Source organism: Fukomys damarensis, unplaced genomic scaffold (genome assembly GCF_012274545.1).
Source record: "Fukomys damarensis isolate Sample0158 unplaced genomic scaffold, DMR_v1.0_HiC HiC_scaffold_24, whole genome shotgun sequence".
NCBI classification, from domain to species: domain Eukaryota; kingdom Metazoa; phylum Chordata; class Mammalia; order Rodentia; family Bathyergidae; genus Fukomys; species Fukomys damarensis.
In genome coordinates, this window is record NW_022900936.1 from 25,142,854 (window position 1) to 25,165,182 (window position 22,329).

Here is a 22,329-nt window from a genome sequence, read left to right on the forward strand (position 1 = left end):
ATATAACTCCTTTGTCTGACACATTACTTAATATTTTCTCCCAGTCTGTGGTGTGCCTTTTCATCTGTATGGAATTTTCAAAAATTATTCATTGTGATATCTATTTATCATTTTTTATTTTATGCCTATGACTTTTACTATCCTACTTAAGAAACCACTGCTTAATTTAAGGACATTAAATTGTTTCTTATGTTTTGTCAAGAATTCTTATTCTTTTATCTCTTCCTCTCAGGAATGTCATCCATTATGAAATTAGTGTCATAGAAGGGTTGAAAACCATTTTCCGGGATATGAGTTGAAGACTTGCCTTTGCTGACTACATTGTTTCCACAACTTTGTTTCAAACCTATTTACTTCATGTATGTGGTTCTATTTTTCTAACCCATATTTTGCTCCTATCTATATGACCACCTTCTGCTCACTAACTCAAGTATCTAGATCACTGCAGCCTGGTATTTAATCCTTTCCGTAGTTTTTTCTTTTTAAAATTATTGTTGCTATTCTATAGTATTCAAATTTCCACAAATATCATAAAATCCATATATAAATTTCTATGAAAAAGCCTGCCGGGATTATGGCTGGTATTAAATCAATAGATTTGGGAACAACAGATGTGTTAAGAACATTTAATCTCCTGATTCATAAACACAATATATCTTTTTAATTTTTAAATTTTCCTCAGCAGTATTTTGTAGTTTTCAAGTGTTCAGGTCTTCCACACATATCTTCCGGGCAACTTCTCCCTAAGTACTTCATATTTTGTATGGCACTATATAAAAGTTAGTTCTGAAATTTAAATTGCCAATTGTGTTGCTAGTATTTGGAAATACAAATGATTTCTGTATGTTGATTCTGTAATCTTTAACTTTATACATTTCGTGGTTCTAACATTGTGCGTGTGGGGGGTCAAGTACTTAGAATTTCCTAGACAAACCAAATCACATAAAAAGGCCTTATTTCTTTTTTTCCAATCTTTGAGCTTATTTCTTTTTCTCATTTTATGACACTGGTTACACCAGTCTAAGCTGGATGTGTTGGTGCATGACTGCACTCCCAGTGTTCTTGGATGCTAAGACAGGAGAATCAAAAGTTCAATCCTAGACTGGGAACTCAGTAACTCAGCAAAATATAAAAATAAAGGCTAACATCTTGATTTTTCCTGATCTTTGGGCAAATGTAATCCATTTTCATCATTATCTCATATTAGAAATAGGTTTTCTGTAAATAGGCTTTATGAAAATGAGAAAGTTCTTTTTTAATACCATGTTTTTGGATGTTAGCATGAAGGTTTGTCAAATCTTTTTTCTTCATCTACTGAGATATATATGGTTTTTCTTGTTAATACAGTAGGTCAAATTGAGTTTTGAATGCTAACTCAATTTTGTATTCCCAAATAAGCCATATTTCCTCTCACAGGACTCAATCTTCCAAAAAATTTACTATGACATATTGTTTACATATTCATGAGTATTTATCTGCAGTTTACTTTCTTAAAATGTATTATTCTAATTTTGGTTTCAGAGTAATGTTAGCCTCAGAGAATGAGATGGGAAACTTTACCTGTTTCTCAATTTTCTGTAAAAAGTATATAAAGAACTGTATTCCTTCTGTAAATGTTTAGTATAAGCTATCAGTAAACATTTTAGTTGTTGATTTCTCTAGTGGACATGTTCCAATTTGTTGAATAGGATACAGAGTTACCTCAAGTTAGCTATTTTTTCATTAATAAACTTCCATAGCTAGTAGCTCTCAGGATACTTGTCTTTTGTTTATAATGTTCTATTATTCTGTATGGAGACCGTGCCATGCCATTCCCTATTTCCTTTCTTGTATTTGTAATTATGTATTCTCTCTTTGCTTGCTCAATCTACCTAGAAGCTCACTGGTTTTACCAATCTTCTCAAGAAGCAGGTTTTGGTAATTAAATTTCTCTACTTTTTTTCTAATAACTAGTTCAGTGATGTCTGTTTTTTTTTTTTTTTTTAATACCCTTCCTTCTGCTTTGGAATTCATGTACTTGCTTTTTTCTTCTTTCTTTTATTGTAGTTTTTAATGTGCAAATTATCATTAATTTGAAACCATTCTTTTTAATAAGGCACTATTAGTGATTCCTCTAAGTGATTTTTTCCAGTAACAGCTCTTTAGCTGCATCTCTAATAGTGGTAGGTCATGTTATACTTTTCATTCTGTTCAGAATATTCTGAAATTTCCTCTTATTTTTTTCTTTGTCCCTTGAGATATTCAGAAATATATTATTTCATTTTCAACTATGTTGGGATTTTCTAGATATCTTTCTATTGCTGACTTCTAACTTAATCCTGTTGTAGTCAGAAAAAAACACTCTGTATACTCAAATCCTTTAAAATGTATTTAGAATTCTAAATCCGGTCCCCATTATTTCAGCGGTTAAAGGCAGAAATCAAAGAATGCCTCTTGTTTTGGTTAAATTCAAACTTTCAAGAATACAGTATAGTTCTCAGCTATATACACTTTCTTTCTTTTACGATTCTCACTTTAAAATAGTTAAGAGTGGGGAAAATAGTCTGTATTTGCAAATATTTGCACTAAATCAAGACTTAACCTTATGATTAACAAGGCTTTAGTTATTTATATGGTGATTTATACTAAATAATAAGAGTTTATATATATTTTCTTAACACTTAATATGTTTCTCATCAGTTTGTGACATTTTCCCCATCAGTTTGTGGATGACTGTGTTGAGCATCTATCATTTTTCTAGTAATCTCACAACTCTAGAGACTAAACTTATAAACAGTTGACACATATAAAAACTACCTTCAACTTTTAGAAGTAATACAGTAACCATATGTGGATCTAAAATACAAACTGATTTCAAAGACATTATCTTTACCACTCGATATGTATGTAATATTTGTGGTAAGCTTCAATTACCAAAAGATACCTGCTTAATAGTACACACAAATAACATCTCTGATTTGATTAAACTGGTACCAAGTGCATTCAGTATTTTACCACATTGGTTTTCAAGATCAATATAAGAGTTAAACATCTCATGAATGGGACATAAATTCACTATGAAATAATAAATGATGGCTTATAGTGACACCTTTATAGTGTGTCTTTTGTCACCTCAAGTGAATATAGCACAAAGCATGACTGATAATTATCTATAATCACCACATTTCTTCCAAAGGTGTCAACCTCTATGTAGTAAGTACCACTGTTACTATGCCAAATTAAAAGCAGATTCATTTGTGGAACAATTTTACAGAAAAATACACAGTATTCTTCTAAGTAAGTATCCTCTCTCTCTCTCTCTCTCTCTCTCTCATTAAGTTCATTGGTACATTTGAGGTATACAGTACAGTTACATTCATCATTGGGATCTTGTACCTTTACATGACAGGTCTTAGTTCTCATTTTTTCCACTTGTCCTTGCCCTCCCTTCACCCCCTCCTCCCTTCCCTATTTATAAATAAAGTATTTGTAAAGTATTTGTATACTTTATTTCCATTTTTTTCATTTTCTCATTTTTTTTCTTTCCCTTATTACCTTTCCCCTACAGTATCTTTTAAAGAATGGAAGTGAGTGATTATTTTTTAACTCCCTAACACAAAGAGAAACCTAGAGACTTCTCTAGAAAGGGGCTGATTATACATTTCTCCAGCATGCACAGGATTGTGCCATACCTTCATAATTAGCTCTGGTACATAAAAATGGCTATAATGACTATTATTTAAATAAGATCACAAAACTAACTTGATCTTATTCAACACTATGAAAAATAGAATAAAAACTCTACAATATAAAAAGTTAATATGTACAAAGATAAATACAGACCTGAAAATAATTCCAAATAATGTCATGCAAACTGAACATAGACTTCAATGGAGACATAAGGGAACCATGAATATTAACAGATTGTAATAGAAGGAGACAATAGTCCAAAAAGTTCTTTATGTAATGTAACAATTAATAAGGTTTTGCTTAATTTCCCTAGCAGTTCCCTTGTGAAAATGAATTATCAGTCTGACATTTTACAACCTGGAGATTATAGCTTGAAAAGCTGATTGCAAATCAAGTTATATTCTCTATAGTGAGCATTATAAATATTTCATACATTTGCAGAAAAGGTAGTTTTAAAAATTAAACACTAAAATGAAAATATAACTTAATAATTTATCACTACAACAATAGGTCACAATAGGTCAACAATTTACAGAAATCCAAAACTTTACTTTGTCTTTGCAACCAGTACAATTTAGGGCTGCTGGCTCTCTACAGCAAGATCATCTCTGTGGTCATTTTCTTTTCCTGTTAAGTATGAATGTATAGATGCAAATCAGTTCATCTTTTGAAGTCCTACTTTTCAAACTTTCATATGTAAAATTACAGCTGACAACAAATACTTTCTGTACATCAGTTACTTTCAACCCCTTCTTTATTTTCCCTCAATCCTCAAAGAAATTCTGAAATAATTAGTTATATCTATACTTTGCAGACAAGGAAACTGCAAAGAAAGAGATCAAGTTACTTGCTCTGGGTCTACAACTAACACCTCAGCAATGTAACCCTGGTGTCTGTGCTCACCTACTTCACACTGCCTATAGAACAATATTAACTTTCAAAACAAAAGGTATGTATTTGCACTGCAAAATACCAGCACAAACTTATTTTTTTAAAGAATTTCTCTGGACAATCAACTGAAAGAAATTTTTACTTTCAATAATTTTTCAAAAGTCAATGGAAGAGACTTTGAATTATAAATTGTGCCTTATAAAGATTACTGAAATCTGACAATCAAAAAAAGTTTATTAAACTGATACAAAAACTGGCATTCTACTGTAACACGTCAAGAAAAATTCATAATTTATTGATCTTTTTTTTTTTTTTTTTTTTTTTTTTTAAACTTTGTACTCTTGCTGGCTAGTATTGCCTAGATTGGGAATAGTAAGTGATATCCTTTGATTATACCTATTGGAAAAATTGAGAAAGAGGTCAAGTTGAAAGTACTGCCCTTTTAGTTGCTTTTTGAGACAGTCTCACTGTGTAGCTGAGATTGACCTAGAACTCACTATGTAGCCCAGGCTGGTCTCAAACTCACAGCAATCCTCCTGCATCAGCCTCCCCCTCCCCAGTGCTGGGATTACAGGCATGCACCACCACGCCCAGGCTTGAAAAATTCATACTTATAATATACTGACAAAGGACAAGAAATTATTGCAGTAGAGATAAATGAGTTGACATGCAAATTCTAACAGATTAAGATTAGCTGAAACAAATGTCCCCAATAATCACAAAATGGAGAACATAAGCAAATATTCTGTTTAAAAGTCATTTGTAATTTTTACCTTTTGGTTTCGAGGTAAGTCTTGAGCATTTGAAGGAGGCTTGTAATTCAGAACTAATCTTCTAAATTCTAAAAGATTGAATAATGACTGAAAAAGAATAATAATTTGAGATACTTAAGGGAAAATTCTATAAAAAGAACTGTGAAAATGGTTGGTCTCAGAGACTTATTCTTGAAAACTATGCTATTTATACACAGGACTGCCAAAACCAGCATAAAAAGCCTATTTTCTCCCTGTGACAAACTCTGCTTTCTTATATTCTGACATAATATTCTTGACAATTAACAATACTTATTCTACTGCAAAATATGAAATCATAGTAGGAAAACTTTTCTTTAAAAAACTATGTATTATTAAAATATGTTCCTTTACATTAATTAGTCGGTACTTACCATGGAGTTTCTGAAAATAAAAGGCACATAATGCAAAATAAAGAATTTTTAGATATGTTTGCTATGAATTATCTAGCAAGAGAATACAAATAAATATATTCAATAGATACTTGGTGACAGACAAAAAGAAATTTCATATTATCTGTATGCCCCAACAATATAATAACCTAGAAAGGCGACAAATACATAACAACAGAAATGTGACTCGACAGGATAATAACACTGATTGTGGGAGAATATAATGAGAACAGATGAAAGATGCTCTTGAAAACTTCCTGAAAGAATGTTTTTAAAAGAGTAGTTTTCAAACCATAAAGTCATAATAATAAAAACTTTTAAAATGAGATAAAATCAATAAAAATATCTGAATGCATCATACTCAGTAAATGTGAAATATTCTTTAATATTTTTATTATGGATATTTTACATATACAATATGCTGCATTAGTCAGCTTTCCAGTCCCTGAGATGTACTACTCAATACTTATACCTCAGAGGAGGAAAAATGTACTTGGTTTGTAGTTCAAGGGATTCAGTCCATGACGGAAGGTTCTAAGGCAAGAACTTCATGGTGGAGCAAAGCGGCTCAGTTCATGGAAGCCAGGAAACAGAGCAGAAAAGTGCCAGAAAAAGGGGTGGTGGGGAGGATATAATACCCAAGGCCATGCCTCCTCATTCCACCCAGACACACCTAGCAGATGCTCTACCAATTTGCTAGGTATTTCTTAATCCAATGAGTTTGACATATCAGGATTAACAGTCAAATATTTTTCCAAGCATATGTGTAAAACATTCATAACAGGAAATGTATATCGTGGTCACAGTTTACAAGTTTAAAATTGCTAAAAGGAAGCAATAATATATTACATGTAATATGTTTACTATGAATTATCTAGCAAGAGTACAAGTGAATATATTCAATGGATGCTAGGTTACAGACACAAAGAAGTTTCATATTATCCCTATGCTCCAACCACATACTAACCTAAAAAGGAGACAAACATAATAACAGAAATGTGACTTATTTGATACAACAAATAGCCCGTATTTTATAGGACATAAAGACTGCACCACAAATCAATGGCAAAACAAAGTTTTATGCTGGGGATTCAGAACTGTGGTTCACTACATATAAAGAAATCAAATAGGTAGACTATGATTTAAATAAGAAAAATGAGTTTATGATAGCAGAGACTACAGAAAAAGTTTTTATTATCTTGTCGTATGACAGGCTTTAAAAATGAAACATAAGAGTATGAAATCATTTATTCATTCATTTCTTTCTTCTCTCTCTCTTTTCTTTGAGAAAGGGCTTTGTTATGTTGCCCAAGCTAGTTTCAAACTCCTGGCTCAAGTGATCCTCTTACTCATCCTCCCAAATAATTGGGTCTATAGGCACACAACAGCATACCTGCCCATTTATTCATTCAATAAATATATACGTATACATGTATTATGACATGCTTTTAAGACAATTATGATCTCCAGATTTCAGATTAAAACAATGACAGTATAGCCATTCTTTGGTATTCAAGTAAAATTTGATACTCAACACATCTTGATGCAAACAATATTTTCCCAATATTGTCCTTTGTTTAGTACTCTATACAAAAGCTCAACTTTGTTGATGTCAACTGCCTCATGACTTGCTACCTTTTCTAGCCAAAATAATTTGTTTGCTGCTAGTCATTTTCTGCATGCATCATGCCTCTAAGAACCATTTAACAATGAATATGTTAGGTACTGCTGTATATGCTATAAATTTGAAAGGATATGATACAGTTAACAGTAGATCAAGATCAGAATCTTTAGGGAAAAGGTAGAATTTTAAAGACTGCAAGGGAAAAAGTTTTGAAAAAGACAATGTACAAATAGTAAGGAACTCAGAAAAACAAAGGAATATAGTAAGGCAAGATTTTCAAACTAGGCTATGTAATGTATCATGGTAACTTGTGGAACTTTAAAAAATACTAATGTTAAGAGTCTCTCAATAAAGATGTAGGGTAGCAAAGAAGATTGTGGAATACGTCAAAGATTCACTGTCACGTTTTAATAAGATTAAGTAGTAATGCCATACTCCAAGAACGGGAATATAAGTTTTGGATATATATGATGTTAGAGCTTATATCTAGATATTCCCACAAAGTTTCATGCACTCATAGATGGGACTTTTTGGAGATGGCTGGATCTAGGGTATGTGATTCTGGGATTAAGAGTCTATAATAGTGTTCTATTAAAATTGCACACTTGAAGTAAAGAATGGAGAGGGGTAAAGGGAAATTGCCATCCCCAAACTAGTTTATACGACAAAGGCATATGAAAACCTTGCTAACACTTTTGTTTAAAGCACACAACTTAAACACAAATAAAACCCACTTTCAATGCTGTCATGCACCAAATAAAGGGCAAATAAAGATCCTTACCTGAATAACAGCACTAAACCAACAAGTATTGCCGACATTCTTTAGCCCAACAGGAGCTTTGTCCTGTCTTTTTCTATCATAAGGATTTCGAGAATCCCTCCAAACTTCTGTAGGTGTCCTCTTCAAACACGCTTTATTTTCTGCTATGCTGGCTTCAAGAACTCTTAAGCAACAGAGAGAAAATGGTGGGGGAAATATTATATAATGCTATACATCTAATTAACAACAAATCATAAGCTTTCAGCATTCTGGTTACTTAAACTCAAGTAACATTTAACACTAACATATGTTAGTATTATTTAGAGGTTAGTTTTTCCTAAGAGAATAGTAATGCCAATGTCTAAAGACAATAGAGGAGCCTTTATCTTTCAAAAATTCAAACACAAAAAGATAATGTTATTCAGTTGAAAGTAAAATTTTTCAATATATCAGAGGTTTAGTACCAGGATCACAGCACCTAGATCAATTTTCTTGTAGCAAAACAGATTATTTGCAATATCACATAAAGACAAATTCATAACAATTAATTTCAATCATCAGAAAAACATTAAAAACCAAACAAAATGCACTTTTACCCTCACTGATCATTACCAAAATTTCCTTTTATTAAAAAAAAGGTAAATGAAGTAAATTCTAAAGTTCCTTTTAATTCAAGGGAGCTACGATTCTATGACAGCTTAAAGGAGGAAAAGAATGCTTATATGTTCACTTTTACTCAAAAGTATACCTAGGGGCTGGGGATTTAGCTCAGTGGTTCCACTGCCTGTCTCACAAGCACAAGGACCAGAGTTCAATCCCCAGTACACCACCACACAAAAAAAAGTATATCTAGGGAAAAAAATATAAAAAAATACATTTCTGTGTATTGGAATAAGATATAATTATTAACTTTTGCAAAAATAATATTTAAAAATATCTTAAAATTTATGAGGCAGCAAAAATAATGCTACTTTAATTAATGAATTTTTTTTGTTACTAAGCCTGAAATAACATCTCCAAGGAATGCTCAAAAAAAAGGTGCATAATGGTAAATTTTTTTTTAAATTAGTAGAGTAAGACATATGGCCATTAATCTTCCTCACACTTCCTCTTACTTCACACTATTCCCATTGTTCTTGCAATTTTTGGAAGTAGTTCTCAAAGTTCTTTTTCAAGATTGGCTCTAGCTGTACTGTCATAGCTGACTCAATGTCTTGAATCGATTCAGAATGTTTACCTATTGTGGTCACTTCTGTCTTTGAGGAAGAGATAGAAGTCTCATGGTGCCAAGTCTGGTGAATAAGGTAGATGAGAATACATGGTCATGTTTTTACAAGCCTTCATTTTCATTGGACGACACTCGGCAGCAGCATTCACTAATACAAAAGACTTGTATACAGAAAGTATATATATATTTTCTACTGACTTTTATAAAAAGAGAGTGTTTCTATTTGGAAAAATTGTTCCTTTTGTAATATATATTTATACATGGAAGTATAGGTAAAACATTTAAAAGTGGCAAAAATGATAGGATAAGTGCATCTGAAGAAAGGGAGAGTTATTTTGAGGGTGATTAATAGCAACAGGCCTTTCATTTAATAAAATTGATTTATTTAAATACACACCATGTTTTGATTAGCTCTTGCATAATTGGTGGAAAGTCCTATTTCCTGCATATCAATTATCAAGCATTTTCCCTACTTAAGAAATGTGTTACTGTTCTAAATAAGCATAAATAGCCTTCAGATCTCTTAAGCCACTTTGCGTTAATTATAAAAGCCTGAGCAAGAGAGAGTTTTTTCAGCTTTTTGGTTTCTCTAGATCTCATGCAAACTAAACTGTCTTTATCCTAAAAATTTTACCCTATAATATTAATGTTAAATAATATGCCCTTATCTGTTATAGCAGTATTTATGACAGTAGATATAATTTAATGAGTCCAAAGTTGTCATTATTTGAAATACCCTATGTAAACATAAGAGTAAGTAGGAATCAATGAAATAACATATTAAAAGAAGTAAGTAAAAATATGTTAAAATGTAAAGATCAAAGAAAAGGTTCACACTTCTGTCACATTTAAGAAACCCTCAACAGAAACAGTAGTACTACACCTGACAAAACCAGTTTTCATATGAAACCTCAGATATAAAAACTCCTGGGGAGGTTTTTATTGTAGTTACATGAACTGCACAGCACAAGAAAAATCACGATGTATCTATAACACCCCCATTAGACCAGAAAATAAGTTTTCAAGAATACAAGAAAGATACAAAAAGTAAAAGAACCAACTCGATAGCCAAGTTGTGAACAAGTGGTATAGTTCAGCATTATATAATACAACAATCCTTATAATCAGCCTGAACAAACTGTATACAAGGAAACTAGTTTATGCTCAAAAGTGAAAAGATAATGCACAGTATAAAAATATATATAAAAGACTACTGTTTATGAACTTTTTTACTGACTTCTGTAAATGAGAGTGTTTCTATGGCATTTTGTTTCCATATTATCTTGGTAAGCAGAAGCGAATAAACAAAAACATGCAACTAAAACTAGGAATAGTAGATCTAACACCATCAACACCAGTGACCACACATGAAACAGAACAGGCAATTGACTAGCTTTTGTGAACAGATACATTAACCTTTTAAAAAGAAAATTCTAACTTGTGTAATAAAAGTACAAATAGATCACAAGTCTAGGCAAATTATACTCAATCCTGAATCTCCTGGTAGATGAGCCTCTGCCATCATAAACTACTAATTATTGTAAAACATTTTTAAAAATAAGCCTTCTTAATGATCACAGACCAGATATATAGATGAATCACATATACATTAGTTACAGAAAAATTAAGAACATAATTTATGTGAAATATATTCTATCTACAAAACTTAAATCTACATGTTAATCACTGGAAGTAGTGAAATGCAACTCAGCCTCAAGATGAGTCTGAGCAACACCAGCATGTTCCCAAGGGTGAACAAGACAACCAAAATCTATAAGCTAGACCACTTGCAAAAACAGTTAATTACAGATCTAAAATTACTAATCCCCCAAGATGCTTTTGTTAAATGTTTTAAATGCAATCCATTCCTTCATGCCTCGTTCCAACCCTCTGCCCACAAAAATATATACATAGTTCTGGATGTGTGTGTGTGTTTATATACAAATAATATAATCATTACATTAACTCCCCACCCTACTCTCTCCTCCACCTGACTTAGGAGAATTTATGGCCTCAAATGTATCTTCTAAACCAAGTACTTGCCCAAACTGTTACACAGTACCACAAAGAGAATTCGGAGAGAAAGGAAGTTAGTGGTTTAAGATATCATCTTCTCAGCATTCCTATATATCCTTCCTTTTGGAAGTCAAAATCGGAAAACTATAATGTAATTGTTTATTGATCTTCAAAGTCACATAAGATTCAAAAATAAAATAAAATTCCCATTTGTATTTAGTAATATATGTTAATATAGCTCAATTTTGTCATGTAAAATATTATTATTTACAACAAAAATATGGGTTTTAAAGAAAAAGGTTTCATATTTCTCAACTACACCATATGGTAGAATTACTGCACTAGAAGTTGGTACACAAAAGAAGAATGTTATAATGTTGAGACCTCCCTGATTTCAAGTTTAAAGTATGTTCACTTTTGTGGCCTTACAACATGCCTCAGGAAGTTTCCTCCTGTCACCTCTTCTTGAACCCTAAAGGACTTTATAAACACATTTATCATGTGCCAAAAATATTTATTAATTAATCAGTATTTCTCCTAGGAATCTGGTGGGTAGAAATAAAGATTTGTTTTGCCTCTACACCATACATTGATAATAGCAGGAGCTAAACAAGTTTTTGAAGTAAATAAATAGGATATTAGATGCAGCTTTTACTTTTTATAAAATCAAAAGCCAAATCTATAACCCAAATAGCATTGTATTTCCGAGAGCCTTATCCTTTTCTATAGTCCAGTACTGGATGCATAAATACAAATTTTGCATGAAGCAAAGTCCTATATAAGGGTTCCTTCCCTTGCCTTATCCAGGATACTTCTCAGACTTTGAAGTATGATGTACACAATAGCTATATTCCAGTTATTAAGACTGCCAATAGAAACAGTAAATAAATGCTGCAAATCTCAAAGAACTCAGAAATAGTCTATAATAAAATGCAGCATGCTGAGAGGCAACCTCAAAAGCCACATTCAAAATCCAGCCCCTACCAAACATCACAGGCTTTCCAATCTTCTCAACACTGATGATGACTGTGACATTCAGTAACATAAGGACAGCAAAATATTATGCTGTCTCTCTTCCTTCCACATACTCAATAGAAATGTTTAAAGCACTTATGGTAAATGTTCACTTTGCCTTAAAACTAGAGTACACTGTTTTGGGACATGGGGTTACTGCGTATTATTTAAATTGCATACAATAGTAATGTTGACAAACATCCCATTTTATTTCACCTAATTTCCTTTTAGAGAAGCAGTATAATCACTAAAATAACATACATGACACTTAGGCTGCACAGATCAATCAGTAAAGAAAGAAATCATCTGTTGATCTCTTAATAAATAAATAACAGCTAGTATTTTGACTGGAATCACACTAACCCTGTAAGTCAATTTAAGGAGAAATGAGTTGTTTTTTTAACGTTCAGTGTTCTAACCAGTGAAATAGCACATATTTCAAAATACTCACATATATTCTTTAATCTGTCTAAATGTTATTTTTTTTTTTCCTGCAATGCTGGAGATCCAACTAGGACTTCACACAGGCTAGACAAGGACTCTACCAGTGAACTACATCCCCAGTCCACTAATTTCTTTCTTGAAAGCACCTGTACATTTCTTATTAGATTTCATACCTGGTCCTTAATAATTTTAAAGTTATAAATGGTTTCTTTTTAAATTTTTACTTTCTCATTCTTTCTTATGTATAGAAATATAGTTTATATATTATCAGTTGACATAATTAAATGAATTATTTTTCAGTACTTTGAGAAATTATAGTAAAATGCACAATTCTTAAATGCACAGTGTAACTTTTTACAAATGTACCTTTCCACGTGACCACCTCCATTTGCCTTTTCCCAGAAACACCTTTTGCCAGCCAACAGTGTCCTCTCCATCCCCCAGATAATCACTACTCTGAATTCTATCACCATAAATTACTTTTGCCTGTCTTTACACATTGTGTATGAAATCAGTTATTCCTTAGTGTCAGGTTTCTTTCTCAGCTCTTTCAAGGATTCCTCCATATTTTTCCAAGTACCAGCAAAGTGTTTTCCACATGTTGTTAGAATTTCATGATTGAATATACCAACATTTTTTAACATTTTGCTTTTACTGGTATTTGGTTATTCCAGGTTTTAGTTTTATCAACAAAGCCACTATTCACTTTTTTCACGGGTCGATACTTAAGAGTGGAAAGACTGAGTTTTAGCATAGGATATGTCTCAAGTCATTAAAACTCCCACTCTTCCAAAGTGGCTACACCATTATAATCTCTCATAAGCAGTATATGATGGTTCCAGTTGCTTTCAGGTGCTCTAATACTTGCTATTGTCAGTATTTATCTTTAGCCATTCAAGTGGATTCACAGTGATATCTTTTCTCCAATGAGAAGATTAGAAGTAAGCCTTGGACAGAATTTGTACCATGCAGATCACCCTTAGCACTATAATCTGCCATGGTACTGAACCAGAAACACTCTCCATTCACATGCTAACTACAAATTTATGGCCTCTGCTTCACTACATGTGGCTATCACTCCATGTTGGACATGCAGTTCTGGTTAAAAGTAGACTCCTGTCTCTGTGGTAAGGGAAACCACAATTCATGGGGCACAGTTCCTACTTACTACAGACAAACTGACTACTCTGGACTTTTCATCTTTCTAGAATTGTCAAAGGTGACTCATCGTTGTCCCAACCTGACAGTCAACTTCAACCGTGTTAATGAACCTATTAATCATGTGTATGAACATGTTATATTTTCAACACTGCCAGACTAATTTGAGATGATGAACCTTTATCAAAGAGGCACTTAAAAATGGGCTGAGAGCATTAAACAGGCCTTCCATCCTCCCTACCACCCATTGGTACTTGTTTATAATTGAACACCAGCATACTCACAATTAGGTTTAAATGGATTCACTGCCTCCCTCACCTACTTCTGCTCCTACTTCAGGTTAAGGCAACTCCTCATCACATCTTTCCAGGTACAGATCAAAAAAGAGTGGTGGTTAACCACTTAAGAGTTTACTCCAAGCGTCATTCAGGCAACACATTTGTTTCTGAATACTCAAGCAAGTGCCATTTCAACCAATCGATTGTTTGCACACAATACACTCTGTACATCTGTTTTATATCGACTATTTTCTGCATTTTTTTATTTAGAATACTATATTCACCTTTGATGTTTGTTTCTAGTGAAATCTAATAATGTGAATCTAGTAATATTTTCTGGTTATTTTCTTTTACTAATTAGCATGTATTTGTGAAAAATAACCTATAATTTTGTGTTACAGTCTATAAAAACTCATCATAAGTGCATTAAATATAATTTTTATTCTTTTCCAGAACTCAGTGATATTCCTTTGCAATACAAAATGGACACATTTGGGACTAAAGAGGAGGAAGGAAGTGCCGAAAGATCTGCAAAAGAAAAAATTGAGAAAGGGAAAAATGTTAGCATATCAGAGAGGAAAAATCTGTGCTATGAAATGAAAAGAAAAAAAGGACATCTCCTTATTGTCAACTACTCATAATACAGAAATGACAGAATTTGAAAGAAGAAATGAAACTTAAAAAAAAAAATCTAAGAGTGGCCAATGATTATAATAATTGTATGGGTGATGTAAACAGAACTGACTGACACTTAACAAGCTATTCTGTAATTAAAAAGCAAAGGAAAAAATATTTATTATAAAATATTTATGTACCTTCTAGACTAAACAGTATGGAATTCATTTATTTATTCAAAACAAGGGGGTTCAAAGAATCATTTACAATTTAGATTAGGTCTAACAGATCAAATAATTGAAAAATATGAAAGGTGAAACACCAACCAGGACATTCATCAACAACGTCACTGACATTCTGTTTAGTGGATAGACACTTTATTGAAATTATACCACCCCCTCAAAAAAAGGAAAGGCCAACACAACAATGCAAAGTGTGTTACACAAAGAAAAACAATAATGGAAAAAGATCTGGAAAGAGATTAGATACTACTATCCACATTGTACTTTTATGTTGTATAGTGAATGTTTTAAGATAATACCATATGCAGAAAAATTATTCAATATATTTGTTAAAACTATTGTTTTATATTTGTGTTATCTTATAAAATACAATTTTTGGTCATCCTGTATTTAAATAATTGGACTAGCAAGTGGTTAAAAAGACCTGTGTTTTAATTCAGAATTCCACCCTGATTATTCCTGGATGTATTTCTTTCTTTTCCTAATGGTAGGCCATCCTGGTTTTTAAGTCCTCCAAGTCAGCTTCCAGAAAAACTTAATTCCAGGTCATACATCTGGATTCCCTAGTTGGTATGAATAATTTCAGAGGCAAAGATAATGCTTACTTGGTTGAGTACACAGTTTATTCAATTCCTCTGCAGTGAACCATGTTGGTAAAAATAGAAGGCACATTGATTCCTTATTTTTTAAATCATGTCTTTGCTCCTCTTATACCTAACCCCTAGATAAAAGGTGGGATATACACAAAGACAATTAGGAAAACAGGTAAAGTTATAACTCCTGGAAAGGGACAGACTACTTTTGCTGCAGTGAAACATTATTTCTTTCCACTCACTGAACATCATTTTATTGCTTTCAACTGTCCCTTGTTTTTTAAATTTTTGTCATTTGTAACTTTCACTGCCACTATTTTGAAGATAATTCCACACTTTTTTCTCTGAATATTTCTTAGTTTTCTCAGTAGTGAGTGTTCTGGAATAACAAATATAAATCTAGGTATGAGCTTTGTTTCGTTTTCCTGGTTGGAATTTGTTGTACTTTGTAAAAATACAAATTGTTAGCTTTTCTTTTCTAAAAAAGTGATTATCTCTTTAAATTTTAATTGAGGCTCATTTTCTCCTTCTGAAATACAGTTTATCAATTAATACATGTTGGACTTACTCTATTTGATGGGTGCTTCAGCCTTCATTTATGTTTTTCATTTTTCAGGTATGTGTATTTCAGACTGGACAATTTCATTTGTTTTTTGTTTCTTTGGTTTAGTACTGGGGATCGAAAGGTCCTTGCACTTGCAAGGCAGGCGGCATGGACAATTTCTTTTATTGTGTATCCCAGCTTCCTGATGTGCTCCTTAGCAGCTTCTAATCTGCTATTAAACCTATTTTGTTCTTACTTTAGTTTTTCTAATTTTCATTTCCAAAAAATATTGTCAGTTGCTTTTCAAATGTGGTAGGTCATATTTTCACAATTTTTCTTATTTCCTTTTTAAAGTTATTTATGTATCACAATATCTCAATTCATGTGTATATTATTGCTGCTTGCTGTTATTGTTGATTCTCACGGTAACATTTTTCCACCTATGCTTGGTAATTTTGACTAGTGTGATCTCAGAGCTTCAACAGTTACAAAAGATATTTCTTTAAGGTATAGGTTAAAGTTACCTTCCTAAAGGTAATATATTTTTTATTCTGACATCTGGAGACAATACAAATCTAACAAAATTTAAAGGTAAATTTCCAAGCTGAGACTTTCTGTACCACTAAAGTGACACAAATTTTAACCGAAAAACCATGGTGCAACTTTTCAGGGGCAAATTCTACCACCACCAAGAGCACCTCTCAGAACCACAAAATTAGCTTTCTAATATGCTATGTGCAACTAAGGGGAAGGATAACTCTGATTTAACTTTATTATGAGTAAGTCATCATTTGGTGTACAATTTAATAAGAGAAAGGGTCACCTACGAAGGTTGTCCAACTTATTCTCATAATGGTCTTAGTTTTCTTTTTCCTCCCATCTTCATCAGTTTCTCATCAGTGGGACACAAAACCTGACATCCACAATTTAAAGGAGGTTTATCTTGGATCATTTTCAGTCTATGATCTCCTAGGCTCCAAGGCAGATAAGGCATGGTGGAAGGGACAAAGCAGAAATAGCATGTTCATCCCATGGCATCCAGGAAGCAGTGAGTGAAGGGAGGAACAAAAGAGGGAGATATATCCTTCTAGTTCACACCCTCAGTGACCCACATCTCCTAACCAGACTCTACCACCTATCAGCATATTCAGCTCTGGTTTCATCAGTAGATTTATCCATGGATAAGTGCAATGCCTCCATTATCAATCACCTTCCAAAAGCCCCATCTCTGAACACCTGAGGCTTTTCGGAAGCATTCTAGATGTAATCCCTAATATTCCACCCTAGTGCCCCCAACAGACTCATGTCTATCTCATTATGTAAAATGCATTTAGTTCACCTCTAAGAATCATCAATGTGTTAACAGTCCCAGCACTGCTTAGAAGTTAAAATCCAAAATCCCCTCTGAGATTTAAGGCAAAAACTCAGCTGTGAACCACTGCAAACATCAGAGAAGAAAATTAAATATTTCCAATACACAATGGCACAAGATAAACATTCCCATTAGAAGGGACAAACAGGGATAGGAAGGAATGGGATTACAGCAAGACTGAAACTCTGTAGGGCAAAGAGTAAACGCTTTCAGTCTGTGTCCAGCACCCAGGGCAAGTTGTGAGCATCAAACAGCTTGGGTAGTCCTGACCGTATGGCACGATCAGTTACAGCCCTCATGACCTCTCTCTCTCAGGATGGGTCCCCTTATTGCATGCCATTTTCCTCAGCAGATGCCACATTCATAGTATCTATAACTTCCCCAGATTTCACTGCACCATGAGCTTCACTGTACTCACTGCTTTAAACACACATGACTGGTCTCCCCAGCCTTCCTCTGAAATCTATGAGGAAGTCTCGTTGACCACACAAGTCCTGCATTCTGCATACCCACAAACTAGTACCACATGGATGACAACAAGATCAGCCATCAGCTCAAGTAGTGCCAGGACCCCTTGGAACATGTAAGCCAAGAGCTCTGAGTGCCTGGATAACTGAGGGCAATGAAACAAATACTAGGGAATCAATTCCTTAGGCACACCTTCTCAAACAGGAGACTCAAGAGCTCTCTTCCCAAATGAAAGCTTTACAATTTTGTACCTCTGAGCCTTCAAAGGGTATAATACTGATTCCTGAGATGCCCTCAAGCCATCTTTCCTATCATCCTGATGCAAAGTACCTGGTTTCTTTTTAAAGCTGATCTTTTCAGCAACCATGCACTCCTTTGACCCAATTTTGTTGGCACTTTCTTTCTGGAGAAATTACAAACTTCAAATTATTTAGCTCTGCTGTTTGTTCCTGATATTCATTATAAATCTGGGTAACAGCCTCCAGGGGAAGCCATGTAACAGCCTAAACAATGGGCTGCCTTAACTTTCCTCTACCAGATTAATTAGTCTACTGGCCTTAAACTTAGCTCTGGGCATGAGTAAAACATACACAAATTATCCACCAGAGAATAACACACATGGCCTTGAGTCCAACTGCCTGAAATCTTCTGAGCCTGAACATTATTGTTTATATTTTAATCATCAATTTAAAACCTAACATTCACAATCTAAAGGAATAGAGGTTTATTTTGGCTCATGCATTCAGCCCATGTTCTGTTAGGCTCTAAGACAGGCCATAGAGGAAGGGCTATTGCAGAAGACAGCTTTTCATCCCATGGCATCCATGAGATAGAGAGTAAAGAAAGGAACCAAGGAGGGAGATATTCCCTCACAGGTCACACTCTCAAGTGAGCCTCGTGCTCCCAAACAGACTCTACCTAAGAGCATACTAAACTCTCTAAATGCTTCAGTGGATTAATCCACTGATAAGTAAAGCACCACCATGATCCAATCATCTTCCAAAAGCCTTAGCTCCAAACCATAAGTTTAATTATGTATTTTTTTAAATGCCAAAGACACAAACCATTTCCCAAGGTAGTTCATCACCAAATTTTGACTGCTCATATTTCACTTGTGCCTTAGCAATATGCTATGCCTCGGAGATGGTCGGCTTTCCAAGGGTTCATGTGCTGGAAGCTTGGTCCTTGGTGTAATGCTGAAACAACGTAGTATAGTCCTAATAGGTGGGGCACAGTGAAAGTTCATTGGCTTCATGGAGCCACATCCTTGAAAGACATTGAGACCACAACATGTCTCTGTCTCCCTGTCTGTTCCCAACCTCCCCGACATATCTGGTGATCTCTTGCTCCTATGCTCCCACACATGCTCCTGCCATGATGACATCTGTGATTAGACTCTCACGAGGAGCCAAACCAATGGAGCTGTCTGATCTTAGATTTCTGGCTTTCAAAACAATGAGCTCTTCTGTTTCTAAAATTATTCTGTATACAGTGTTTCATTATAGTAATGAAAAATGAACTAATAAACAAAAGATAATTATAGTAACATACCCTATTCTGACATTAAAGAATAATTACATTAAGAAGCATATGTACTTTTAAAATGTGCTATTTAAGATTTTCAGCATGAAATTTGTATGTAACAAAAAAGTGAAATGTCATCCAATTATACACATTATTACTTAGTATTCTAAGTGTATTCCTTCATATTGAAGTATGCCTACTGAATATGATAGTCAATTCTGAAACTGTTTTTTGGCAATATTTTGTTATATGAACTTAGGTAATGAAGTAAAGGTTAAATACTTTTTAGCATGATCAATAAAGTTCTTAAGTAGACATAATTTTCCCTTTAAAATTCAGAATACCAAACCTTAATAAGACCTACAGAAACAAATACACCTCTGCCAAATGATCAACAATAACTCTGATTTTCTTCTGCTGGTACAAGATGATTTGCATAAATGGTTATTAACTAGACATTTTGCATTTAACATTCTGTTAATTGAAAATTATGAAATCTAAACAAACCAAAAATAATAATTACATTTTTTAACAACTTAACACAACTCTTACCTCCAGAGAATATTAATGGCATATCCCACTGCACTAAATCTCTCCAATGTTATCCACAATAAAGACATTGACTACTGTACAGTGTTAAACTTTAAAAGGCTAAGAATGAAGATCATTATCTTAAGTACTTTTGCTAATTTGGCAAAATTTAGTATTCAAAATGATACGCATCATATTAACTGCTATGACATAATAACATGTTAGAAAGAGTCTTAAGTCCTTTTTTCTTTTATTACATATAGGCATATGCCACGTATTGATGCCTTTGTCAAAACAGACTATATATACAACAGTGGTTCCATGAGATTGTAATGGAGATGAAAAATTCATACTGTCTAGTGACTTCTCACAGCCACTGTAAAGTGATGATATTGGTATAAACAAACCTATTGTCCTATTAAACTATAGTACATACAACTATATATAATTATGCATACTATACCATATTTGATAAAGAATACAGTAGTTTTCTACTGGTGTACAATGATACTGGTATGTATATTACACTATACTTTATGATTACAGTACAGCTTGCACTTAAAAAATGTTTACAAGCTGGACGTAGTGGCACTCGCCTGTATTCCCAGCACTCGGGAGACTGAGGCAGGAGGATCGCTATGAGTTCGAGACCAGCCTGGGCTATATGGTGAGTTCCAGATCAGTCTTAACTACATAGTGAGATCCTATCTCAAAAACAACAACAACAAAAAAAATTTACAATAAAAACAATATGACATGCTACGTATTTTTTGTAACAGCCACATATTTTTTGTGCTTATGTAGTATCAAAAGCGCTTGTCAACTGGTTGACCTATACCATCTAGATGTGTAACTATATTATTCTATGATGCTCTCAAAACAAAGAAATTGCTTAATGAAGCATTTGTCTGCATGTGACTACAATAAGCACATTAATAAGAAAACACATGACATAGAACTAGTGATATTAATCTGGTACATACCTTCAAGACTTTCCCATATTCACATAAACAAATTCATATAAATGTAAATATAAATTCATATGAACAAAAATACACATATACTTTTAAAAATAATGCTTAAATCAATTTTATAAACTTTTCATATGATACATCATCTTAAAACATACCCTCCCCAGAGAGGGGGAAAACTGCTGTATTCTTTATCAAAAGTTAAGTACTATCAAGTTCTAAAATTACTCAAAACATTTGTTCCAATCAACCTGGTACTACTGGGACTAGAACCCAGAGTTTCTTGCTATGCAAGTGCTTTATCACTGAGTAGATCCCCAACGCGTAGTTTTTAGATGTAATAACTAATTTATAAAATTTCTCAAATCCTTTAGGAAATAAGCCAAATTAAAATGACAGAGATAATTCAAAGACTTTTTGGTTTTCATTTAAAGTTACTAACATTAAATATTAGTCATAATCAAAAATATTATGTGCCTTTGATAAATATAGCATTTTCAAACATTTCATACCATACAAAAATCCTGAGAGTCATTTCCAAAGAAATATGTTACTGATACTCTGTCAAGGGAAATTATCTAAGAAAACTTGTAAATTCTGGCACTAATAACTGTGTTAGAATTAAAAGAAAAATGGACTTCCTAGGTCTGATCCTAGCTATGTAGTCTTGGAATATTATTTCACCTTCTCAAAGCTGAAATGTCTTCCTTAGTAAGAAATAATTACCACTGCCTTCAAATAACTGTTTAATTATATTTAGTTATAATTTAAGTGTTTTAAAAAATAGTATTGCTTAAGGATAAAAACAAATGTATTCATTTATTCCTTAGGAAGATCAAATTATTTCAAACTAAAAAGTCTGGGTTATTACATTTAAAACGTCTTTCTGTCACAGATCTTGGAACCCTGCCTATTTCTTTTATATGTGTATGTCTGTGTGTGTTTGTATGTGTGTATAAATATACTATCATACTATAGATCAGAGGTTAGCAGTCTACAGCTCATGGAATATATCCAGCTGGCTGGCCGTTTTGCAAACCAAGATTTACTGGAGCACCATCAAGCTCATTATATTTACACTGTAACACGCAAGTAGTTAGAAAGTATAGTGACAGAAATTATATGGCCAAAAAACAGAAACAAAAATATTTACTAATGAATCTTTATAGAAATAGTCTGCTGACCCCTGCTATAAATTATTAAA

The 22,329-nt window shown here is 33.2% G+C and overlaps 1 protein-coding gene across 7 annotated transcripts in view; it reads right to left on the reverse strand.

Moving 5' to 3' along the window:
- Nucleotides 1-22,329, reverse strand: part of Usp25 (ubiquitin specific peptidase 25) — a 111,712-nt gene that overhangs the window by 73,337 nt on the left and 16,046 nt on the right. For 6 of the 7 annotated variants that reach the window (XM_033768157.1, XM_033768156.1, XM_033768155.1 and 3 more), the window contains 2 exons: nt 8,149-8,311; nt 5,334-5,420 (listed from right to left, as the gene is read on the reverse strand). Coding sequence is in view for 3 of the 7 variants with exons in the window: in XM_033768154.1 (XP_033624045.1) it covers nt 5,334-5,420; nt 8,149-8,311 (250 nt within the window). In the remaining 4 variants the exon portion in view is untranslated. Of the gene's footprint in view, nt 1-4,220; nt 4,284-5,333; nt 5,421-8,148; nt 8,312-22,329 lie in introns of those variants that run through there. The other variant, XM_010645663.3, reaches the window with a different exon arrangement.